Source organism: Rhinopithecus bieti, unplaced genomic scaffold (genome assembly GCF_001698545.2).
Source record: "Rhinopithecus bieti isolate Rb0 unplaced genomic scaffold, ASM169854v2 scaffold_41114, whole genome shotgun sequence".
Taxonomy (NCBI): domain Eukaryota; kingdom Metazoa; phylum Chordata; class Mammalia; order Primates; family Cercopithecidae; genus Rhinopithecus; species Rhinopithecus bieti.
This window is the reverse complement of record NW_016817363.1, coordinates 1471508-1494707: the sequence shown is the minus strand read 5'-3', so window position 1 is coordinate 1494707 and position 23200 is coordinate 1471508. Positions and strand designations below refer to the sequence as shown.

At 38.8% G+C, this 23200-nt stretch overlaps 1 protein-coding gene across 2 annotated transcripts in view; it reads right to left on the bottom strand.

Annotated features, from left to right (window-relative positions):
* GAP43 (growth associated protein 43) overlaps positions 1-23200 on the bottom strand; it is a 98245-nt gene that overhangs the window by 27632 nt on the left and 47413 nt on the right. For both annotated transcript variants that reach the window (XM_017855970.1, XM_017855971.1), the window contains one exon: positions 15635-16232. In XM_017855970.1, coding sequence (XP_017711459.1) covers positions 15635-16232 — 598 coding nt within the window. The remainder of the gene's footprint in view (positions 1-15634; positions 16233-23200) is intronic.

Here is a 23200-nt window from a genome sequence, read left to right as displayed (position 1 = left end):
CCTTGAGACATCTGGGTTTATTTATCTCCTCTATTCTGATGTTAACTCATTGTGGGACTATGGCCAGATCATGCAACTGAATCCCAGAACATGCTTCATTGTTCATTAGAACACAGGCACACACAACTTCTCCTGGAGGTTGTTCGAGCATAGTGGATCATAATATTTTTGTGCAGTGGTCCCAGTAGAGTATCTGATGAAAGACAAGGTCATTTTGCCAAGAATATCATCCATATGCATATACAGTATAATATTTTGCAAATAATCTTAGGAGATTAAAGAACCCTCCTGAAGCCCATCCAGTTCCCAGGCTTAGGCAATTTTTAAGTTTCCTTTTAGGTCTAAGACTGTAGGATTGAAATCCAAGATGTGACAAGTTATGGCTGGTATCTACCTGGAAAGAGTGTGTTAGCTATTTCCCTTAAGGTATCCCAATGTTTTCTATTGAATCCCTAGATTGCAGTTTCTGAGGGACCAATTACATGAAGCCCAAATTAAACCCAACATCACTACCTGGTGGCCTTGGCTGACTTCCAGGCTCAATCATTACTGATAATGTAAGAACTTGGTAATGTTGCTGAGCTACAAGGTAGGCCAAATAGAATGGTCTCTGACTCCCAGAGGAGATTGCAAATCATTATGTGTCTCTCTTGCTGGCCATAAATCATGTTCTATTTGCACATTAATTTCCTTCATAAAACCAGGTGTAGTACCAAAGAAAAAAAAGTTTCCCAATAACTTCAGCTGAAAGGAACAGGAACAATGATGACTTTCTATTAGGCACTTACTATGTGTTCAATAAAATACTATAATAGACACTTTTTATGCATGATCTATTTAATACTGACAACCACCAAGTTCAGCAATGAAGATATTTTATTTCACAATGACAAAGCTGATGTTGAGTTAATGGCATAGAGCTGGTTAGGGACTGGACCTTTGATTCAAACATAGATAGGTCTGATTCCAAGACCTGTCTGATATTTTTCCTGCACTGCAGGCCTCCAAGCAAGAGATTTGGCTAAATTCATGGTTGTTGCAATTTTGTCTATTGCTGCAGTATCCATTGGATAATACATTTGTCTTTTGTATTACTTTGAATACAAAATAATACTTTGAAATACTTTACTTTGGGTCACCGAGAAACCATTGTTCTCTTTATTTGCTGGATGAAATAATTTCTTCCACTATTCTACCTGTAAGAAGATGACAGATTATCCATGCTTTTACCATCTTCAATTTTAAGATTTGCCCAGAGGATCTTCATATGGGGAGAGGAGAGTATGAAGATGAGAAGTGATTATTTCAGATTATCAGAAAAAAACTAAGGCAAAATGATATTAATTGAGGACCTATTCTATACCTGATTCTTTAAATATGTTACCTCATTAAATCCTCACCACAACTGTTTAAGGGTAGCATTTTCATCTCCATCTTATAGATGAAGACATTGAAGGTTATACAAATCATTGAAACCATGCAGTGAGGAAGCTGGGGTTGAACTCAGAACTGTCCAGTTCCAAGACTGTTTCTCTATGAGGTGTTCAAAGTTAAAAATGTTTCTGAAACATGCCTTGTAATCTGAAACTTCGCATCAAAATACGCCTACAATTAAAATCGTGACATTTTCTTTTCCTCTCTGGAAGCAAGCAGAGACAACGTCTCTTGGTTTGTTGAGGCAGTGCTGGCTAGGGACTGAAGCTGCAGAAGGGCTCAGACAATGATGGGCAGGGGGTGGAGGGAGTCTCTCCTAGGGGAGCTGTGCCCCATCTGCCACTTAGATCGGCTCAAAGACAGAAAATCCATTTGCCAAGGAACCCTTTAGGGCCTGCTGTTTGTGAAGCCAAGAACAGAGAGCACTAGTGCTGGAAGATCCTGTAAAACCATCTTCTTTTACCAGCAAGGAAGGTAAATTGGCCTTGGCCATGGCCAGAGAGCTTGTCAGAAACAGAGCTACAAGAAAACCATGGCCACCTCTTGGTACTCAGCTCAATCAGTGCCTTCCTCTGCTCTTCAGCGCCCCTCTAGTCCTGTTTCTTCCACGCCTCTTGCTTTCTCGCCTATTACCCCTTCTTTCTCTTTTCTACCCTCTATTCTTTCTCCACTTTGCCCTTGCTTATTCTTTTTTTTTTTTTTTTTTTGAGACGGAGTCTCGCTCTGTTGCCCAGGCTGGAGTGCAGTGGCCAGTTCTCAGCTCACTGCAAGCTCCGCCTCCCGGGTTTACGCCATTCTCCTGCCTCAGCCTCCCGAGTAGCCAGGACCACAGGCGCCCGCCACCTCGCCCGGCTAGTTTTTTTTTTTTTTTTTTTTTTTGTATTTTTAGTAGAGACGGGGTTTCACCGTGTTAGCCAGGATGGTCTCGATCTCCTGACCTTGTGATCCACCCGTCTCGGCCTCCCAAAGTGCTGGGATTACAGGCTTGAGCCACCGCGCCCGGCCTGCCCTTGCTTATTCTTTCTGCCTCTCCTGATCGATTTCTGGTCCCCTTCTGCTTTTTTTCCTCCCACTTTTTTTCTCCATTTTCTATCCCATTACTCTTCCCTCTTCTCCCTTTTCTCTACAGGAAATGAAGACTTTCTATCCACATCCCCACCTTGTTCCTCCTAAGGGCCCATCTTCCTTTTTCACATTCTGACCAATTTTCCTTCTGAATCAAAAACCCTCATTCAAACTCAGAGTGTCTGGGTGCCTGGGAAATATTTAGAAATGGGTCATGGAAAAGAAGTTGCTAATGTACAAAATTCCAAAGAACTGGACTGCAAGCAATAAAATGGACACTTGCCTGAAAACTCTTAGCTTTACTTGTGGGACTTCAAATTTTAAAATTAAATGGTTCTTTCCTTTTCAAGCTGTTTATGAAAAGAAATCTCTCCATAGGTGCAATCCATATTATTGGCCAATCAGTGGATGTCTATTGAGAGCCTTCTATGTGCTGTGCTCTATTCTGAGCACTGGGGCTACCACACAGCCTTCAAGAAATGAAAAGTCTACTGAGAGGGAGAGAAACTGTGGACAACACACATAAACACAGTCATCTTAGGCACTAAGAATGCCATGGAGAAAATAAATTGGGTAATGTGATATAACTGTTGGCAGTGGTAGGGGTAGTGCTGTTCTGACCAAATGATCAGGGAAGTCTTCTCTGAGTAAGGGACATTCAAATGGAGACCTGAGTGCCAAGAGGCAAGGGCTAAGAGGTGACCATCGGAAGCTCAAGGGAGAAAGCGAGTGCAAAGGCCCTGGGACAGGAGTAAGCTGTATGCATTCAAGAGAATTTAAGAAAGCTATCAGGGGTAGAGAATGGGGAAGAAGGGCAGAGTAGAAGGACATCTGATCAGAAAGCTAACACATGAGATCATATGAGGCCTCCTAGGCTGTGGAAATAAGTTAGATGGTATTCAGGTTGCAAAAAGCAGGCAAGCATTGGGAGGTTTTATGTGGGGCTTTGATATGGACAGGTATAAATTCATAGCTTTGTATGAGTGGTTTTTCAAGTAGTCCCCTCAAACCCTAAGCCTACAGTGAGCATGGCATCATGGGACCTATCCCTTTTACCCAGTTGAGTTGTGTCACTTGTGATGTTAATCACTGAAGAGGCATTGAGGATGTCAGTCCGTGGAGTTAAATAAGAATTGGCCCCCTTGCCCATGCATGTTTCCCTTTGGGGCACTTGCTTCAACAGAGGCACCAATAGCTATCATCCACTAGGGCTAACGAGTGGGAGAAAGAAAGGCGACAGATTTTTTAGAATTTTTGAGACTGATTTTGGCCTTTAACCTTCTAGGAATCTTATTTTGGTGGGTATTTCAAAATTGTATAGATAGAATTTTTTAAGTTGTATCCCATCAGAAGGAATGCATTATTTATATAATTATGTTGCACACTGGAGTAGAACTAAAAAATATTACTGCATTATTAGCCTATTTTTTTAAGTTAAAGACCCAGCACCCATGGATATAATAATTTTAATAATTTGGGGCCAGGTGCAGTGGCTTATGCCTATAATCCCAGCACTTTGGGAGGCCGAGGAGGGTGGATCACTTGAGGCCAGGAGTTTGAGACCTGGCGAAACCAACATGGCGAAACCCCGTCTCTACCAAAAATCCAAAAAATTAGCCGGGCATGGTGGCACATCCCTGTAATCCCAGCTACTCGGAAGGCTGAGGCAGGAGAATCAGTTGAACCCGGGAGGCGGAGGTTGCGGTGAGCTAAGATTGCGCCACTGCACTCCAGTCTGGGTGATAGAGTGAGACTCCATCTCAAAAATAAATAAATAAATAAATAATAAAATAATTTGGTTAGTAACCCTGGGTGAGTCATTCAAATTCCACTTGTTTATGACTTATACTACAAGTCAAATTTTAGAATTTGAGCAGTATCTGTTTATAAAATAAACAATTCAAGCTAAGTACAAAGTGAGTGCCTGCCTGAAAAGATGAGTTTTGAATTATGTTGAGTTTTAATCTTGCCAAGATTGAAGACCTTTTGAATTTGGCCTTAAGCTTAAAACAGTAATTTTTAATTATTATTAGTTAAAATGTAAAATCAAAGTTTAACCAAGATCAAGAAATAGTTTGGTAGAGGTGTAGGGGATTGTGAGATAGGACCCCAATCCTTGTTAACCTGGCCTCTGCAAAACAACCCCAATTCCCAGAAACTACTGCTGAGATGCTGCTCCATGGAACTCCAAGCTCCAGCAACACAGCTCAAAGTTCACTGATTGAGATTTCCAGAAAATAAATTTTCTTTGGGATTACTATTTGTAAAATATCATTGCGAGAATAAATTCTGCATGGTTTTAATACCAATGGAACTAAAATTAAATGGAACAGTGCTTAGTTACCTAAAACCATGTTTAGAAGTTACTCAGACCAGTCCTATCTGCGACTAAACAATAGGACTGTAATATGAATCAATTTTCTGTTGACCTTATAAGTAATACATGTAATCTACTATATCATCAATATGGGTGCAGTTATCCATACTCATTGTAAAGATCCGCTTACAGTACAGTAAATGAGATCGACTGGCACTATTTTGTTTCTGTCCACATGTAGACAATAAGTAGCTGAGAAATTTCTTAAATGTGCATTTTTCAAACTGTACTTCAGGGCTCAGAAATGATCCATTTAGAGGGTAGGGATAGATGAAAAAAAAAAAAAAAGGGATTTCTGGGCATTTTCAGTCATCTCCACGTCCCCCTATCATTCTCAACCAAAGCAGATCTGCTTTGGGGTTTAGTGTATATATTTTAAACTCATTTGAGCAAATAGTGCCTAGGCTAACAATTTTGAAAATGTCTGCCTTCAGCAATTACTCACTCATCTGATTCTACCTCTGTGAAGGCATTGTTTCACAATGTTCCTCCTAACACTAAAAGCATCTTTCTCACTAAAAATTAGTATGAGGGAAGGAAATAGTCAACTCTTCCTCTGCATTAAATGTGAAATGGTTGTAAATCAATCTGAACCCTGAAATCATCTCTGAAAAACCAGCTGAGAAGAACTATTGCCTCCATCAACATGTCTATTTTTAAATTTTCCTTCTTTTCTCATGAAAGAACATAATAATTTTCAAACTAAGTTAATCATGAGAAAGAGGTTTTAAGAAAATTCTAAAATTTAATATTTTGGGTTCCAAGATTTGAGAATTTTATATCTGATGATTACTTTTAACTCATGTTTAAAGTTCCTAAGTATCCATTTTATTATAACCTCATAAATGTAATAAATTATGCACTTTCCTTTAAAAAAGATAAAAAGCCTTTCAATGCATTAAAAAGATACAGCTCAGATCAAATTTTGAGGACAATGTACGAATTCCTTCAGTAGCAATTGTTTTTCTAATTGAATACAAGAATACCAATTCTAAACTTTACTTTTTTTCCTTAACCTTTAACAAATGCACAATGCTCAACAGAAAAGACTGAATATTGAAAATACTTCTCATGCGATCACATATATATGTACATAACTATGTGGTTTTACAAATGGATGTTTATATGCTTTTATACAGATACATTATTTGGAAGTTGATAATTACTATTTCTAGTATTTTAGAATTATCAAAATAAAATTAATAAAATTGCTAAAATATAATTATTTGGGGTATGCTGGAGCTAACATTGGCTGCTGAGAGCAAGATATTAGCACCTCTTCCTAACTGCTTATTTGGAAATAACACATTGGTAGCCTGAAATCAGCTAGGATGGGAGTATTTATACCATAGAAATCGGCAAAAACTACAAATCAAAGCTTTTAGAGTTTTGTTTTATTTTTTGGAGAGCCAGTTTACCAGCATGCCGCTGCAGATATCTGATAAAATCATAATGAATGGTTTACACCTTGGTGGCAAGAAAAATAAAACTAACATATCTTCCAATAGGGGCCAGGTTCTCCTATGAATCTATTATAATTAAACCACCAGTATCAAAAGAAGAGGAAGGAGGAAATAAAAAATCTTCCACCACTGGTTTTCCTTCTAAAAGGATTTGATTACACCAGTGGGGAGAATGCTGAAACCACATTACTGAACTCTGTGCTTTCTTAGCCCTTTAAACTGGAATAGAATGTCACAAAGTGGGGCACTTTCTGTCTTTTTACCAGATACATGAGGGTGACTTTAAGTTGCAGTTTTTGTGTGGGGAAGAATCCTTTCAGCCTCCCACGGCAATGTCCCTCATGGTCTGTAATCTGAATAGCCCACAGGCTGTAGACAAATTATGTTTGCACTAAGGAGTGGGAAAGCCTGTTTACTGGTCTGTGTCTCAGCACTGTTGGTTTGGGAACACATTAACAATTCACCCTATAGTGGAGCAACAGCAGGTTCAGTAGACTCTTACACACCTTGCAAAGATTACTTAATTGTGTCAGATGAGGAAAAGAAGCCAAGGAACCTGGCAGATCATTTCTTCCCTGGGTGTTCCTGTCACACACTGGCAAGGGCCACCCACAGGTCATTCATGTGGTTGGAGTGAAATTAATCACCTGCTTTCAGTAGGAAGCAGCCTTGACTTCCTCTAGTTCTCAATATGTTTCTGAATATAATGCAAAACGCTCACACTGGTCTATGAAGCCCTAAATGGTTTGAATTCTGGCAACCTCAGGGATGACATGGGCCTGAGTAACAACGGAACTTTCCAGTGAGCTTCTGTATTCATTTTCCTGGGTCAGTTTAGGATTTTCTCTGCAGCATAATATTATTCATTCAAATTATTGTCATAATGCAATAATAAACAACAGGAAATGCAATAATAAACAACACAGACATGAAGCTACTTTTTCCACTGAAGGTTAAAAAGCTGCTGCAAAATTATGACCTGAATCAATTTATTTATATGTGTGTGTTAATTTGAATGAAAGGTGGTTTCTGAAGTTTTTAAATAAATGATATCCCTTTTCATTGGATGTATTTTATCCTTTAAGATTCGGCTGAGGCAACCTCTACACCAAGAACTCTTCCTGGATAACGTTCCCCAAACCAGGGTTTTAATTTTTAGGCACTATAAATTTCATTTTAGATAACTTTAGTCCCAACTCCTAGCTCTCCCCAACCCACTGTAGGTTCACAAACATACCCTGATTACATGACCAGCCGAGAAAGGACCATTACTCTTCCCACACACCCTCAGAGAGACGAGGGGTGTTCCTGGAGCCATTCTCTACTTCTTTTGGGCCTGAAGGGTGAAGAAAATGTGGAACTTACCATTCTTCCAGATTTTCCCTACAGTCTAAATTCTTGGGCAGCCCTTTCCCTACACATTGAATGTGAGTGTATACATATGTGCCTGGAAATTGGCAGAAGGGTATACTACAGGCATGGATACAGTACTTAAACATATCTAAATTATATTCTTCACTTTGTCACACACCATAGAAGAGAACATTTTTTCCAAGGCTACAGAAATGTTCATCTCCACTTTATCTGAGAGACACACACATTCATCATGCCCCAGTAAGGAGGGACCATTTTAGGTAAATGGCTTCTTGTTTCTATTCCAAATTCCAAAAGATTCTACTAACTCATACTGGAAAAACAAAATAAAACAGGGTAGCCTTCAAAAGTTATTTCACGTGTATGTGCCACCAGGATAGAACATTTATGTTGAGTATGATTTACAAAGAAAGGCAAAAAGCCTTCCTAGAATACTTTCTTCCCCTGAAGATGTGTTAAGAACTACAATTTCCCTTACAAGTAGAGGGGTGTGAGATGATCAACCTGAAATATTTTAATTCTCATAATCCTCTAATTTGTGATTTGGAGATTACAAATTAGTGTGAGGATTGCTGAGTAATCACATCTAACTTGTATATCTTCCATACTACCTTTTCTCAGGACATTTGATAGCCCAATTCAGACACTTAGGCCTGTTAGCCAATTTCACTAATGGTCAAAGATCCAACTACTGTGAAAGTAGAGTTAAAAAAAAAAAAAAAGAATTGGAAGAGGCTTGTATTAGCTTATCCATATAATACTTTATGTTTTAATGACAGTCTACTGACAACATTTTAAAAAGCTTATCAGATGTCTATCAGATGTATCCATTGCTCTACATAAGCATTTTATTAACCCTTGAAGCTGTTTAATTACTTTAATGAAATAAAAGCATATAGAAATACACTGATAGTGAATTAAGTGTAAGATGGAAGTGAAACTGCTGATAGCAAATGATGGCTGTCTATAGGCTATAGCCACTGTAGCTATTACAGCTAGAGTTTTCCATCCAGAGACAGGGTTAGGAGGATTATAAATCAGGAGTCCAGTCATATCAGAAAACATCATTTTCAACTCTTTATATTCAATCTCAAGTGTAAGATGGGTTTACAAACCTCTACTGAGATATTCTTGCTGTCTTCTGGGTCTCTAGTCTAATAACAAACTTTCTTAGAATTGACTCTTCCTAGATTCTTTGCCCCTCTATCTAAACTTCTCTACTATCAACCCCATCCCTTAAGCCCATTATCTAATAGTTAAGAAAATAAAGGACTATGGAAAAGTGAGGATGGTTGGCTAAGAAGCCATATGTCCCTCACTTCAAAGATGCCTCCCTGGTCTACCATTGCAAGACTGTTGCGTGTGTGTGTGTGTGTGTGCACATGTATGTAGAGAAAAATGAAAAATATTTTATGAATGTGTATGACTATCTGAATAATAGTCTATATTTTAAGAAATATTAATTTTTAGTTCCAAATATAGTTTCACAACTTTAAAATTGGGGAGGAACATGTCTTTCTGTTTTCAGCTTCTTTTATGAGGTGATAGTAACAATTTAATATAAGCTATGAAAGAATGAATGAATGGCCTCAATAATTTGAGTCCTGTGACTCTGTAACACGTTCCTTCATCTCGTCTTTTTTCTACTTACTCTTTTTAACTAAAGAGTTGATGAAAGGGCCAGGCACAGTGGCTCCCACCTGTAATCCCAGCGAGGCCTAGGCAGGCAGATCACCTGAGGTCAGGAGTTAGAGACCAGCCTGGCCAATATGGCAAAATCCCGTCTCTACTAAAAATACAAAAATTAGCCGGGCATGGTGGCAGGAGCCTGTAATCCCAGCTAGTAGGGAGGCTGAGGCAGGAATACCAGAACACCAGGAGACAGGAGGTTACAGTGACCGAAGATCCGTGCCACTATACTCAGCCTGGACAACAGAGCGAGACTCCTGTCTCAAAAAAAAAAAAAAAAAAAAAAAAAAAAAAAAAAAAAAAAAAAAAAAAGTTAATCATTGCTCTCTAATTTGTCTCTTCTATTAAATTCTTTAATATTTTAGTTATAAAGGTAACAGATCCTTTGGAAATGCTCTTGCAAAGGGGGGTAGACCTAAACAAGAATATAAAAATGACACTAATTCTGATAAGCTAAACTTAGGGTAGCAATTGCCTACAATAAATAAAATGACTTTCATCTGATTAAGATATTAAAATTTCAATTTTTAATTTTCAGATCCTCCCGGAATAACTGATGTATTTGATGGAGTCAGTAACACACCTGTTAAGAACAATCAATTTCAACTGATCTTTATAGCTCTCTCAGGTCTAATAAAACAGTACTTGGAGTGTTTTTGAAATAAGAATCTAAGACTCAGAACTAGTTTAATATCCCCAATAATTCTGGGGTGATAGGGCTGTGAGGGAATTATGATCAGGAATTTTGGTAGTTACTAGATACCCATCTGTAAATGCTATCCCTAATAATTCCCAGACAAGAGTCTGGAGTATCCAATTATCCAAAGAAGAGAGATGTTCTTATATTATAACACATTGCTGGGGTTCTTAGACATTTCTCTTCTCTTTGCTTCTTCCAGAATATCCCTTGGATAAGTGTCAGCATTCAGCATGTGACCTCTCAGACTCTCAGGGTTAGGCTTCTAGTTCAACATTGCTAACTGTCAACAATGATTAAGTGCCATAGTCTCTCTAAAGCTAAGATTTCTCCTTGTAAAAAGGAAAGGGAAAATTACACTATTACGTTACTACCACAGAGTGGTTATGATGATTAAATGGAACAATCCCCACATAGCACTCAGCACAGTGCCTGGCAGTTAATAAATGCTCATTAAGTGCCACCTATTATTAGACTTTTCTATTTTAACTCTTGAAAGAAAATCTTAAAAACTAACTATCGTAGTCCCTTTTCCCGAGGATGACACAAATGAGGTCCAGAGAAGCAATAACTCTCCTAAAATCTCTCATCTTGTTGGTAGAAATATTGAGACTAGAACCCTGGTCTCTTTATTTCAGTTCAAAGATCTTTTCCCCTCATTATATTACAGGGCAAGTAGGACAGAGAATGCCCTAGTAAGGTCCTTGTCGGTACTTCCCAATAGCATCAGATCCTCACAACAGCTAAGAAAAAAAGAAAATGAAGAAACTGAGATAAAGCATAACACCTTAATAGAGAGAAAGAACTGTAGGGCTACAGTTAAGGTGAGGATTTAGAGTTCTATCAGTTTGACCCTTGTTTTGTCACTGGCTGTATGTGTGGCCAGAATACTCATTTACTTTGTCCCTATTCTTGGAATATAAAATAGAAAGAAAATATTATCAAATGACATTGGGCTGTTGTCAAGAAAAGCCAATAAAAATGATTACTCTAGCAATATGAAAGTGCTCCATGAAAGCTTAATAATCAACAGTATTTAAGAGGTATACCACTGAGTATCTGACAGGGTGCCATGTTTTATAAACAGCATTTATGGACTTCCACAACCAAAATTTTCATTCTTTGTGAGCTGTGTATAAATTCAGGAAGTGGTTGAAACCACATTTCAAATCAAAACTGCTCATGAGGCACCCTGCCAAATAAGTGTAAATATCCTTGGAAAATCTCACATCTAACACACAGCTTGGTAGAAGTGGACCTATCTTTTGGAAAGCTGAAAAATAGATGGAACCTCCTTGGACCTTAGGGGAACTATTGTTCTGGGAAACAAAAATAATTTTTAATCCAGAAATATGAGCTGGGTATTTCATTTTCTTACAAATAATTAACATTCTAGAAATTATAAATTTTGCTTCTATTCTCTTTGTTAATCATTTGAGTATCAGGACACACATTCTATAAAACATTTTTATAGTAAGTAGTAGACTGCATCTTGGCCCCTGAAGCACTGCTTCATTCATATTTTGTCCAAAGTGCATTGGTAGAGAGAATACCCCATACCAATTGCAGAATTTAATTGAGATTATAAATATGATTGTTTTCAATGTCATTCCCTGAATTTCATACTACCCCCACTACCAAGTAAGAATTCATTAAGGTCAAAAGACCATATCTTGTTTTTGTTTTGTTTTGGCTTGGTTTTTCCGAGACAGGGTCTCACTCTGTCACCCAGGTTGGAGTGCAGTGGCACACAATCATGGCTCACTGCAGCCTTGATCTCCTGGGCTCTGGTGATCTTCCTGCCTTAGCCTCCAGAGTAGCTTGGACCACACCACCACACTCTGCTAATTTTTTCTATCATCCGTAGAGATGGGGTCTCCTTCTGTTGCCCAGGCTGGTTTCAAACTCCTGGACTCAAGTCCTCCTGCCTCGGTCTCCCAAAGTGCTAGGATTACAGGCATGAGCCACTGCATGAGGCCAAAGGATCATATCTTACTCATCTTGGTGACCCGAATACCTAGCACAGAAGAAAGTTAATATAAAGAGAAGGGAAAAAGAAAGGAAGAATAGAATAAAAGGAGAGAGAATGGGAAGGAAGGAGGGAGGAAGGAAGGATAAAAAAGAGGAGGAAGAGAGGTAGGGAGACACTAAGTTAATTTTTCTATTCAGGGAATGGCAAAAGGAAATTCCTCCCTCTTTTCTTGATCATTACTGATGGCATCAATTTGCAAGATGTACTGAGACCATGAAAATACAATGCAACCAAGATCAACATACAGAACATCTGAAGTCACTCAGAACTCCTCTTCCAACTAGCATCAGTCAAGGACCCTGTGGCAGTCACCCAATCAATATCACTGATTGATAGCCTTCTGGATAGGTTACCTTGGTAGTACCACATCACTGAATATGACCACAGTAGAGTCCTCTATTGGGGAAAATCAATAGGCTACCATGGAGAAGAGGAGACGTAACAGAGAATTCCTTCACTGAGAGCCAGTGAGCACAGTGACACTGCTCAGCAGGAGACCTCAAGGACATAATCATTAAAGGGGGCTTGAAAGTTCTCTACTCATGGCTGAATGGGGCAGTGTCCCACAGATGTTTTAAATCCTCCTCTCCCTCTAAAGGAATCATTATCAGAGGTGCACTGAAATGTTTTGGTTCAAGGTACATAAAGAGCCGGGCAGAGTGGCAAGGTAGGGCGAGGGGGACATACTTGGAGAATTTAAAACAATGACAATAATCAACCAACTTCGAAGATCAAAAATACAAATGACATCCCCCCATAATAAACAGGTTGGTAGTAAGTAGTAAAAGAAGTAAAATAAATAACATTTATAATTCCCACAACGTTTCCATAGGTATTAAAGTAATAATCATATCTGATCTAAAATTTTTAAGCCTGATACTGAGAGAAATTATTTTCTTGGATTCTCTCTTTGTACCTATTTTGCCCCTTACCCTATTGCACCCTCTTAGATTGTCTGTCCATGCCCCTCCAGGCAGCTGTAGAATCCTAAAGTAACCCATGGTAGCCACACATTTCCAAACAGTACAGCCCAATGGAAAACACTGCTACTTTAACCCAGGTTAAAATGAAATACAGTGGAAGAAAGAGGAAATGCAGTACAGGACATCTGGGAATTTGGACCTGATATGATGTGATAGATATCCTTGCCACCTCTACCTTCTGTGATCCCATGAGATTCATCACAGCGGGGTAATTTGTGCTTGTCACATAGAGCAGGCAAGGCTAATAGATACCTCAATCCAGAAAGAAATGACGGGCAGCATTTCTGAATCTAACCAAGAGGACAATATCTACCCAACTCTAAGAAACAATGTAAATTGCCCTTTGTGATTACCTTCAAGTTGAACTTCACCTATTTTTTCAATCACCTTTGAATGCACACGATAAAGTCTGATTAATTAAGATATTTTTCAGTCAGAATCTGTAACACTTAGGGCAGAGAAGAGTGCTGTTTGCTTTCACTGGCCAGACATATTTTTAATCAAATAAATGAACAGAATAAGCAAATAAGCAAGAGAAATATATAAATGAGTGAAGAAATTATTATCTATAATTTAAATTTCATCAATTTATATTCACTATTTGACATTTGTTGACAACTTACTACATAAAATATTTCATTAATTCATTTGGAGTTATCATAACCTGAAAAATAATAAAACTTAATTTCTTTTAAAATATATATTAGACTTCTTACTGATTCAAGAAATCCTTCTTCTATCAACCCAAATCATAAGCATATACCTAAAATCACATCATGTCTCTGTTTCTCACAACTTTAGAAATCCCAGTTAAAAAATATGGTCTGTGCCATGTCAGATCTGTTCTGTATTTAAAAGCATGATTAATTTCTAAGATTTATGAAAATGACACATTATATAACTTGTCTATATGCAAAGTGATTTCCAGACATTATATCTGAGGCTCAAAGCTTAAATCTAAAGAAAAGTAGTTAAGTTTTGCTTTGCTGAGTAAATTAAAACTCACACCCCACTTTTATCACATGCCTTACCTTTTCCAGGGAAAATTCCCATCTTCTAAACCTCAATGTCTGGCCCCTGGGACAGTTGTGTGGTTAGAATAAAGATTCAAAATGAAAAGAAGCATACGATTTATCCAGAGCTGGAATATGCTAATAACAATGTTAATTAATATTATCTGGCATCTTATTCACAGAAATTTAGGGATAAGATGAAAGAAGTATAGACCTAAAATATCTAGAATACCACCTACCATATTGTAGTATCTGATTTTGGAGAAATGTACATCAAGGTAAATGTCCAATCATTACTTTCTCAATCTGATGGTCAGATATCAAAACATTTCTCAGACTATTCCCATGGAATAGTTTTTCTCCCAAGGAGCACACTGTGGTTCAGTCCGTATTTGGACTGTTGGATGACAAACATCATTGGTTAAACCAAGGTGCTTCCAAAGGAGTAAACCCAATCTTTTAAATGGACACAGAAGAAACTTTATCTTTGAGGATCTTTGGGGCTGGAAAGTATTTATGGGTCATACTAGACTAGAGAAAGATCATGGAAACTGTTGGCCTCCTTTACCACTGTGGATGTGTTGGGGGTGAGGGAAGGATCTAGTCTCCAGGGACAAAGCTCTGTTGAATTTATCTTGCTCTGGGAATATTCTATTCCAATTCTGCACAATTGAGCAGTAATAGTGAAAACACTCCAACTTTCAAGTTACAGTTCCAAACTGAAGAGAATCCAGTACCTTTTTGTAATCATAGGAACCCTCAATTATTTATGCATATTGTAGAAACTTGTGTCTTCAATAATAAAATGATTATTTATGTTTGACTTCACAACATATTCTGTATTTGGGGTTTTTCTTTTGTTTTTGGCAACATCGACAGACTTATTTTCCCAATTATGTTTGACCCCAATTAATGTTACAATTAACATTCTCTCAGCATACTCACGTATACACACACTATTCACCAACTGATGGTGGAGAGAATGCCCAGAAACATAATGTGAGATAGGGAAGGGTGGTCTGAGATTATACTTTTGCTGCCAGCAATTCACACACTAGATAATCTGGATCAAGAAGAGGATGGCTGTATTTATACCAGGCATTTTCCAGAGCCAAATAATCACATTAGCTAATTCCCATCCATAAAATATATGTAGCCTCAGTAATTACTTATTAAACTAAGTCTATCAGCACACAGAATACTTTTTTAAAGCAGATTTATCTAGTTTGACTGCATATGTCTATCCAATTAAGATAACTGCCAGATCTTTCTAGTACTGGCTGCTACATAGACCTGCCTGAGTCCTCTCTCAGGCATGGAGATATTTGGTAATGTAACCTTAGCTCTTAGTCCTGCCACTTTGGGAAATTAAGCACAGCTTCCCTTGATTTCTGGCAAACACCTTCTAGACTTTTTCCTCTCCCTCGATGACCCAGGTGGCCTGGCCTTCCGAATAGCAACTCCCCTCCCCATCCACCCATTGCATCTGACCCTCGCGGTTGCTCACCTATGTTCTCTTCGGCTTGGCTGCTCTCCCCAGTCTCCGTTGGAGGCTGGGCTGTTGCCTTGGCAGCAGCATCCTCTGCAGCAGGGGTGGTGGCAGCAGCAGCAGTGACAGCAGCAGGCACATCGGCTTGTTTAGGCTCCTCCTTGGCTGGGGCATCTTCGGCCTTGGAGGACGGCGAGTTATCAGTGGAAGCTTTCGTGGCACTTTCTGTCTCAGCTGAGCCGGCCTTCTCCTCTGAGGATGCAGGAGCCTGGGGGGCTGCCTGCTCTGTGGCAGCATCACCCTCTCCCTTCTTCTCCTCGGAAGGAGTTTCTCCTGCTTTGCCGGCTTCATCAGGCTTGGAGCCAGTGGCTGGGGCTGCTTCGGTAGCAGCGGTGCCTTCTCCCTTCTTCTCCACCCCATCGGCAATAGGGGCTTCATCCTTCTTATTCGCTTCAGCCTCAGCAGCTTGAGCATCATCCTTCTTCTCTCCTTTGAGCTTTTTCCTCGTTATGTGTCCACGGAAGCTAGCCTGAATTTTGGTCGCGGCCTTATGAGCTTTATCTTCTGGTTTGATACCATCTTGTTCGATCTTTTGGTCCTCATCATTTTTTTCAACCTTTGTGGAGAAAAGAGGGGAAAAAAAGGAGAGGGCTTCAGTGATGTTCTTCTCCTTTAAATCTCAGCATTCAACAAATGTTTATTAAGTGATTTATTTTGTGCCAGGCACTGTTTGTGGAGTTAAGAATTCAACAGTACTCTGGAAGTTCAAGTCAAGCCTCATCTTTCTCCCACAGTATTGTATGGGAAAAGTAATGTCCTTTGGACCTTCCAGAATCACTGGCAACTTTTTTTTTTTTTTTTTTTTTGAGATAGAGTCTCAGTCTGTCACCCAGGCTGGAGTGCAATGGCATGATCTTGGCTCACCACCACCTCCACCTCCCAGGTTCAAGCAATCATCCTGCCTCGACCTCCCAAATAGCTGGGATTACAGGAATGTGCCACCACACCCGACTAAGTTTTGTATTTTGTAGAGACAGGGTTTCACCATGTTGGCCAAGCTGGTCTCAAACTCCTGACCTCAGGTGATCCACCCACCTCTGCCTCCCAAAGTGCTAGAATTACAGGTGTGAGCCACCGCATCCGGCCACTGGCATTATTGTCTATGTATTTCCTTTCCCCAGCTCAATGTTGCTCCACGTCAAACTTAAACCAGCCTTTTTTTAAGATGTACTTTGACAACTCAAATCACATTTACAGGCTGGGTACAGTGGTTCACACTTGTAATCCAAGCACCTTGAGAAGTGAAGGCAGGAGGAACTTGAGCCCAGGAGTTCGAGACCATCCCTGGCAACATAGTGAGACCCCATCTCTACAGAGCTGGGTGTGGTGGCATGCACCAGTGGTCCTGGCTACTCAGGAGGCTGAGGCAGGAGGCTCACTTGAGCCTACGAGGTAGAGGCTGCGTGAGCTGTTGTTGTGTCATGGCACTTAAGCCTTGGTAACAGAGTAAGACCCTGTCTCAAAAAGCAAACAAACCAGAAACAAAAACAAAACACGAATCACATTCACCCCAGCTTTTTATCAAAGAGCTCTGAAAGATACAGGGCTTTCAGGGTTTTTGAGAAGGACTTTGTATAAAACTTTATGGTTTAAAAAAATATTATGCAAAAGTCTACTTTCCCCCCAAGTTTTAAGCCTGATAAGGAAATTAATAAATCCAAGACAAAGAATGTAGTAAAAGTTTAAACCATAAATCCCATCAGGATTTTATGTAAAATGTAAATGAGTTCCAGGTCTTTAAGGGATTTGTTCAGAATGTGACAACTTACAATGCTGGTCACAAAATAACATCTAACTTTCTCTTGTGTGTGGTCCAACATTAATAATAAACATACCAAACCTTCAAAATCTGAATTAAAAAAGACCATTATTCCTGAATTTTAAAAAATGATGGGAAACACTGTTTCTCCTTTTGAAAAAGCAATATATTTCACTAAGTCACAATTCCTTATTCCCAAAGCAATTGGGAACCTAAAATGTGTTCATATTATCATCAATAGAGCCATCTTAGTACTAAAGACAAGAGACTAGCATATAGAATTTTACCTTTTGATGGCAACATTTGTAGCTTAATATATGCTGCAAATGACTATTTTCCACATGAAAATTAAATCAGAGGATAGGAACAGCAGGTATGGTCATAGAAAGAATTGTGTAGGCAAGTACATAAAATTCTATCCAGTTCTATTGTAAACCATGGTGCCCCAACATGCCTACTGACAGTCTCCGTTCTTAAATTTCTTTAACTTTAGAGCACTGAACTTTTGTTCACTTTTGTGAACACTGTTCTAGCAGAAATAACAGCAAAGAACAGCACAGTAACCTTCCCTCAAAAGACCACTAATAAAAGAGTGTTTATCATGTAACATGTTTGGAGCCTGTTCTCAATCTCGGATTGGCCTTGACCTTTGCTCCAGTTTAGGAGGTAAGCTAATACAGAACAACTCAGGACAAGTTTTCCACCTGTCAAACCAGCTCTGCCCCACTGACCCAACTCCTGCTAATCATGATGTGGGACTGTTAGACATTCTTTGGACAAGCATACAGACCTGTTGCTGCATAGGACCATCAACATACCAGTGGATACACAAAAGTATTTTTGAAAATGAGCTACATGTAAGAGTAAAAGCAGGTTTGATAATTTTCTCAGTCAAATTCAAGTCAACTTTTCCTTCTTCCTTAGTTAACCATCCACGAAGATTAAAGGAGCAAGTGAAAAGCACTTTGGAGAGGCTCATCCTGCTCCCTCCTCCACTACTCAGTTCTCTGATGTACTATCACCTTCTCGCTACCCTGCTGCTCTTGATGACTCCTACTGGGATGAGCACAGCCCGATCTGAGACACGGGAGCAGCTGTCCCTGCCAGGAGCTCTCTGCTCAGAGATGGAAGCATAACCCTGTAAAATTAACAGTTGTGAATGGAGCATGGAACCAAGATGTTGAGAATTTACTTTACTCTATCTTGAGTTTTCTGAATGAAGCACCATCTTGTATGTTAGGACACCTGCACTTGGGTATTGACACCAACTGTTAATACAAATACTGTTCTTTGTGAAAGTAGACAAGTCAATTGTTTCAGAAGGGGCAGGCGTCCACAAAAGGCTCTCTAGTGACTCAAGAAAGCTAAAATTTTAGAGCTCTGTCTTTTCTTTATGAACATAAGGCATAGGGGGATGAAACTCTTGAAAAGCTGGAAATCACAAAGAGAAGGAAGCTGAGAGTCTACATGATATAAAGAAAGAAACTACATGGATAAAGAAAGGGCTCTCAATTTTCTCTCTCCTTCCTCTTTCTCTCTCTCTCTCTCTCTCAATTTTTTAAAGCATCTGCAACTCTGATTTTCTAAAAAATCAGAATTTAAGCTTCTGAACACAGAATCTATGTTAGAATGACTTTTTAGAAAGACTAGACTAGGGTGACAAGATTGTGAGACAAACCTCACCTAAACAACCCAGAAGTATAAGACATTCAAGGGAAGCAGGAGTGAGCAGAAAGGGGAGAATCATGAAAACAAGAGTTAGGAGAGAGAGGTGAAGACAGTCTTATAACAGCCAGGTACCCAAATAAGTGACTATCCCCAAAAAGATGCTCAAAGTACTCCACAGGCATGTAGCTCATCCTGGAGAAACTGCTGGACTTCATCATTAGAGATTTAGGAAAACTAAATTTTACAGATTAGTTGGGGGGAAAAAAGACAATTAATAGAAGTTTTTCCAGATAGCAGTAAAGAAACAGACACAGGGAAAGGAAAGGAAAGGCAGGAGAGAGGGAGAAAGGGAAGGGGAGAGGAGATGAAGAAATTAAAGAAGAGAGGGGAGGAAAGGGAAGGAAAGGAACCAGGCTAAGAAGAGGGCAGACTTCAGTGATTGAACAGAGACATCCATAAACAAAAATACTTTAAGTTAAAACTGGGTTCGAAGCTAGACAGCACTGGATTGTGTTTGTGTGTCTTTCTTTTGTATTTCTAATTGATTCTATTAATACTCCTTAAATTACAGGTTATTTCCTGATAAAATTCTTTTCACAGTACAGTATAAAGGAAAGTGGACTGGGAGTGTATTTTATTGTGTATTTTGTTAAGGAGAAAAAGAACATTTCCCAAAACTGGCTATGTGGAGTAGCCCCAGGTTCTGAGAACACTTTGACCCTTTCCCCACTAGAAATAGAAGAGCTTACTTAAGACGAAGGACATTCAAGCCCAGAGAAACCAGAGACTACTCAGCACATTCAGCACAATACTTTCACTTTCCAAAAGGGGCAGCCCTGGCCCTGAAAAGTTAAGTGACTTGCCTAAATTCACAGCACAAGTGAGGGAGGCAGCGGCCCAGCTTGTATTCGACCTCACTCTTCTCCCCTCCCACCTACCTCCAAGTCCAATTTTACTGCATGGCTGAACTGGAATAGCTTGGACTTACTTGTAGTAGATAATCCACAAGGCTTCACGTCAGCATTTTCATTCATTTATTCATTTAAAAATATTCAGTGCCTCTGTGAAGCACTATACAAATGCTACTGAATGGAAGGATACTGTGTCTACCCATATAGAATCCTTTTGAAAATACACTTAAACCACACCATAGTACTTTAACAATCAGTTACTTCCCAGGAATTTGCAGTAGACGCCTGATCTTACACTCATCTTTTCAAGTGAGGACAACATTTTAAAACTGTGAGTTACAGATGAAATGTCCAGAAAAAGAATCCTGGTATCTAAATGGCTAAAACGTCAGCTCATAAATGTCACTAAAGATAGATTTATTTTTTAAACTAAGCCTTACCACAAATAAGCTTTGTAATGAACTCAAATGTTTCTGAGGGAATTTTTAAGTTATTTCATTTATACACAGAATTGTTGATATCTACGAATTAAGTAAAGAGGACATTCCAATGCAGTACATTAGAGGTAGGAAGGGTGTCATTACGAGTTACTATAAGTTTTTCAGGAATCTTTATTGTTATGGCTTAATAGTTTTTTGATTTGTTTGAGAGCTCTGCAATTTATGATGTCTTAAAGGAAACCAAGGTATAGGACATCCCTACTTTTTAAACAAACATTAAAATCTCAGATGAATATTGGTTGGAAAATGAAGAATACCATTACACTAACTTGTTGACACTAATGAAACTTCTAAATCCATTAGACAAATAAACAATAATTTTAACTGATATTTAAAAATTACAGATAAGAAAGCCAGAAATAAGAAGCAATTACTTAAATATCCAACATTGTTGCTCTGGTCTTCTTTTCCTTTGGGGAAAGGAGGAATGGACAACTTAAGATTTATTCTAAAATGTCCAAACGTTTGCATTCAATATGTTACAAAAGAGCTCTAGGCAAAAATCCATGAATGGCTAACTTTCAGAACTAAAAATAACATCATCCATTCATCTGGGATATCTCAATGCATTTCACTTTTCCCAGTTATCATAGGAATGCCTCAACCTTCCAAGCAAATTAAAACTTGGCCGTGTATCTACTTCTGCTAGCTATAAATAGTACTATTATAATACTTAAATTTTTAAAAAACAGGATTGAATTTTAAATTTATTACAAATCATTGATGTATACAAATTCTTCTTTCTGAGAACAACTTTAGTAAACCAAAATATAGTCCATTTGATCAAGCAAAGTTATTTTTGAGAACAAACTTGAAAGGCTGGAGATATCCTAAGCAATATTTTTTTAAACATCCTGTAGTTTTCATGCTTATCAGAATCTTGTACAGCCTGTAAAGGAACCAGAATAAAGTGCTGATAAATATAAATTAAATCTAGGAAGTACCTACTTATGGCTCACTCTATTTTTTTATTAATAATTTATTGAGGTGAAATTCACATAACAAAATTTCACTCTATTTTTAAGCATCATTGATACCATGGCACTTGACTTTAGGGAAAATGTGCAAGTATTAAAGTAGTTCACAGTGGAGCTTCTGTACTTTCTTCAAACCTAGACAAAGATAAAAACACAGCAAAATATCCCTTATGGAGGAGAGAGAGGACATTCTATAGATGGAATGTCACTGCAGGTTTCGGTGCAGGTGTAAGGAAGAAAGTGTCCTTTAAAAAGATGAAAAGGCACAGCGGGCATACACTGGATCCCTCAACATGAAATCTGGTTTGAAGACCTAACTAAGGGATGAGGGGAATGGGGAGCAGGATGTACAGAGAAGCAATGAAACTGTAAAAGGAAACAAAATGTCTCATATTGGAAACTGTGATAGTAATGTTAACTTTTCAAATAAGAGCTGGTGATCAAAAGCTGAGTCTTCAGTCCACTTTAATGTATTATTTATTCAACATGTACAACGCACCTGCTTCCAAAATAATATGAGGTTGTATCTTCATCATAGTATAAAGCATTATCAGAGTAGAACTCAGTTTCCACTCTGAAAAGTTATGTTTTATTTTATTTTATATATCTATAACCCTATGATGTCCCACAAAGACATAGAAGAGGCAAATAACATATTGCAATTTATGTCTTCAAACAGAAAAAAAAGTCAGCCTTTGAGAAATACCTTGCCTGTTTTACTTACAGCTGAATGCCTAATTTCTAGAATGGTGCCTGGCACAAAGTAGATGCTCAATTAATATTTGTTGGATGAATCCAAAATCTGAGCATCTCTATTAGTGCCATTTCAAAAAGATGATGATAGGTGAAGAAATCTGGATTCGATTTTGTCAATTTTGTTAAAATCCTTCACTTCTTAGGCCGGGCACGGTGGCTCAAGTCTATAATCCCAGCACTTTGGGAGGCCGAGATGGGCGGATCACGAGGTCAGGAGATCGAGACCATCCTGGCGAACACAGTGAAACCCCGTCTCTACTAAAAAATACAAAAAACTAGCCGGGCGAGGTGGCAGGCGCCTGTAGTCCCAGCTACTCGGGAGGCTGAGGCAGGAGAATGGCGTGAACCCGGGAGGCAGAGCTTGCAGTGAGCTGAGATCCGGCCACTGCACTCCAGCCTGGGCGACAGAGCGAGACTCCATCTCCAAAAAAAAAAAAAAATCCTTCACTTCTCAGTGGTAGAATTCAAGAGCATCTGACTACAACAGGTATATGATTCTCCAATTATAGAAATTAGTAAGCAGAGGTTTAACAAGGAGAGAAATAGCAAAACTGTAGAAATGCCATAGATCATAATAATAAACAAGCACTTGAAAATAATAATACATCTAAGATAAAGACAACTGATTTATATTTATCTATTGACTTGTTAGAGTCATATCAATAAAACTATTTTTCGTGTGTGTGTGTGTGTGTGTGTGTGTGTGTACTTTTTCTTTCTTTTTAGACAGGGTCTCTCTCTGTCACCTAGACTGGAGTGCAGTGGCACTATCTCAGATGACTGCTGCAGCTTCGACCTCCCAAGCTCAAGTAATCCTTCCACTTCAGTCTCTCAAGTAGCTGGGACTACAGGCATGTGCCACCATGGCCAGCTAATTTTTGTATTTTTTGTAAAGATGGACAACATTTCACCATGTTGCCCAGGCTGGTCTCAAACTCCTGGACTCAAGCCAT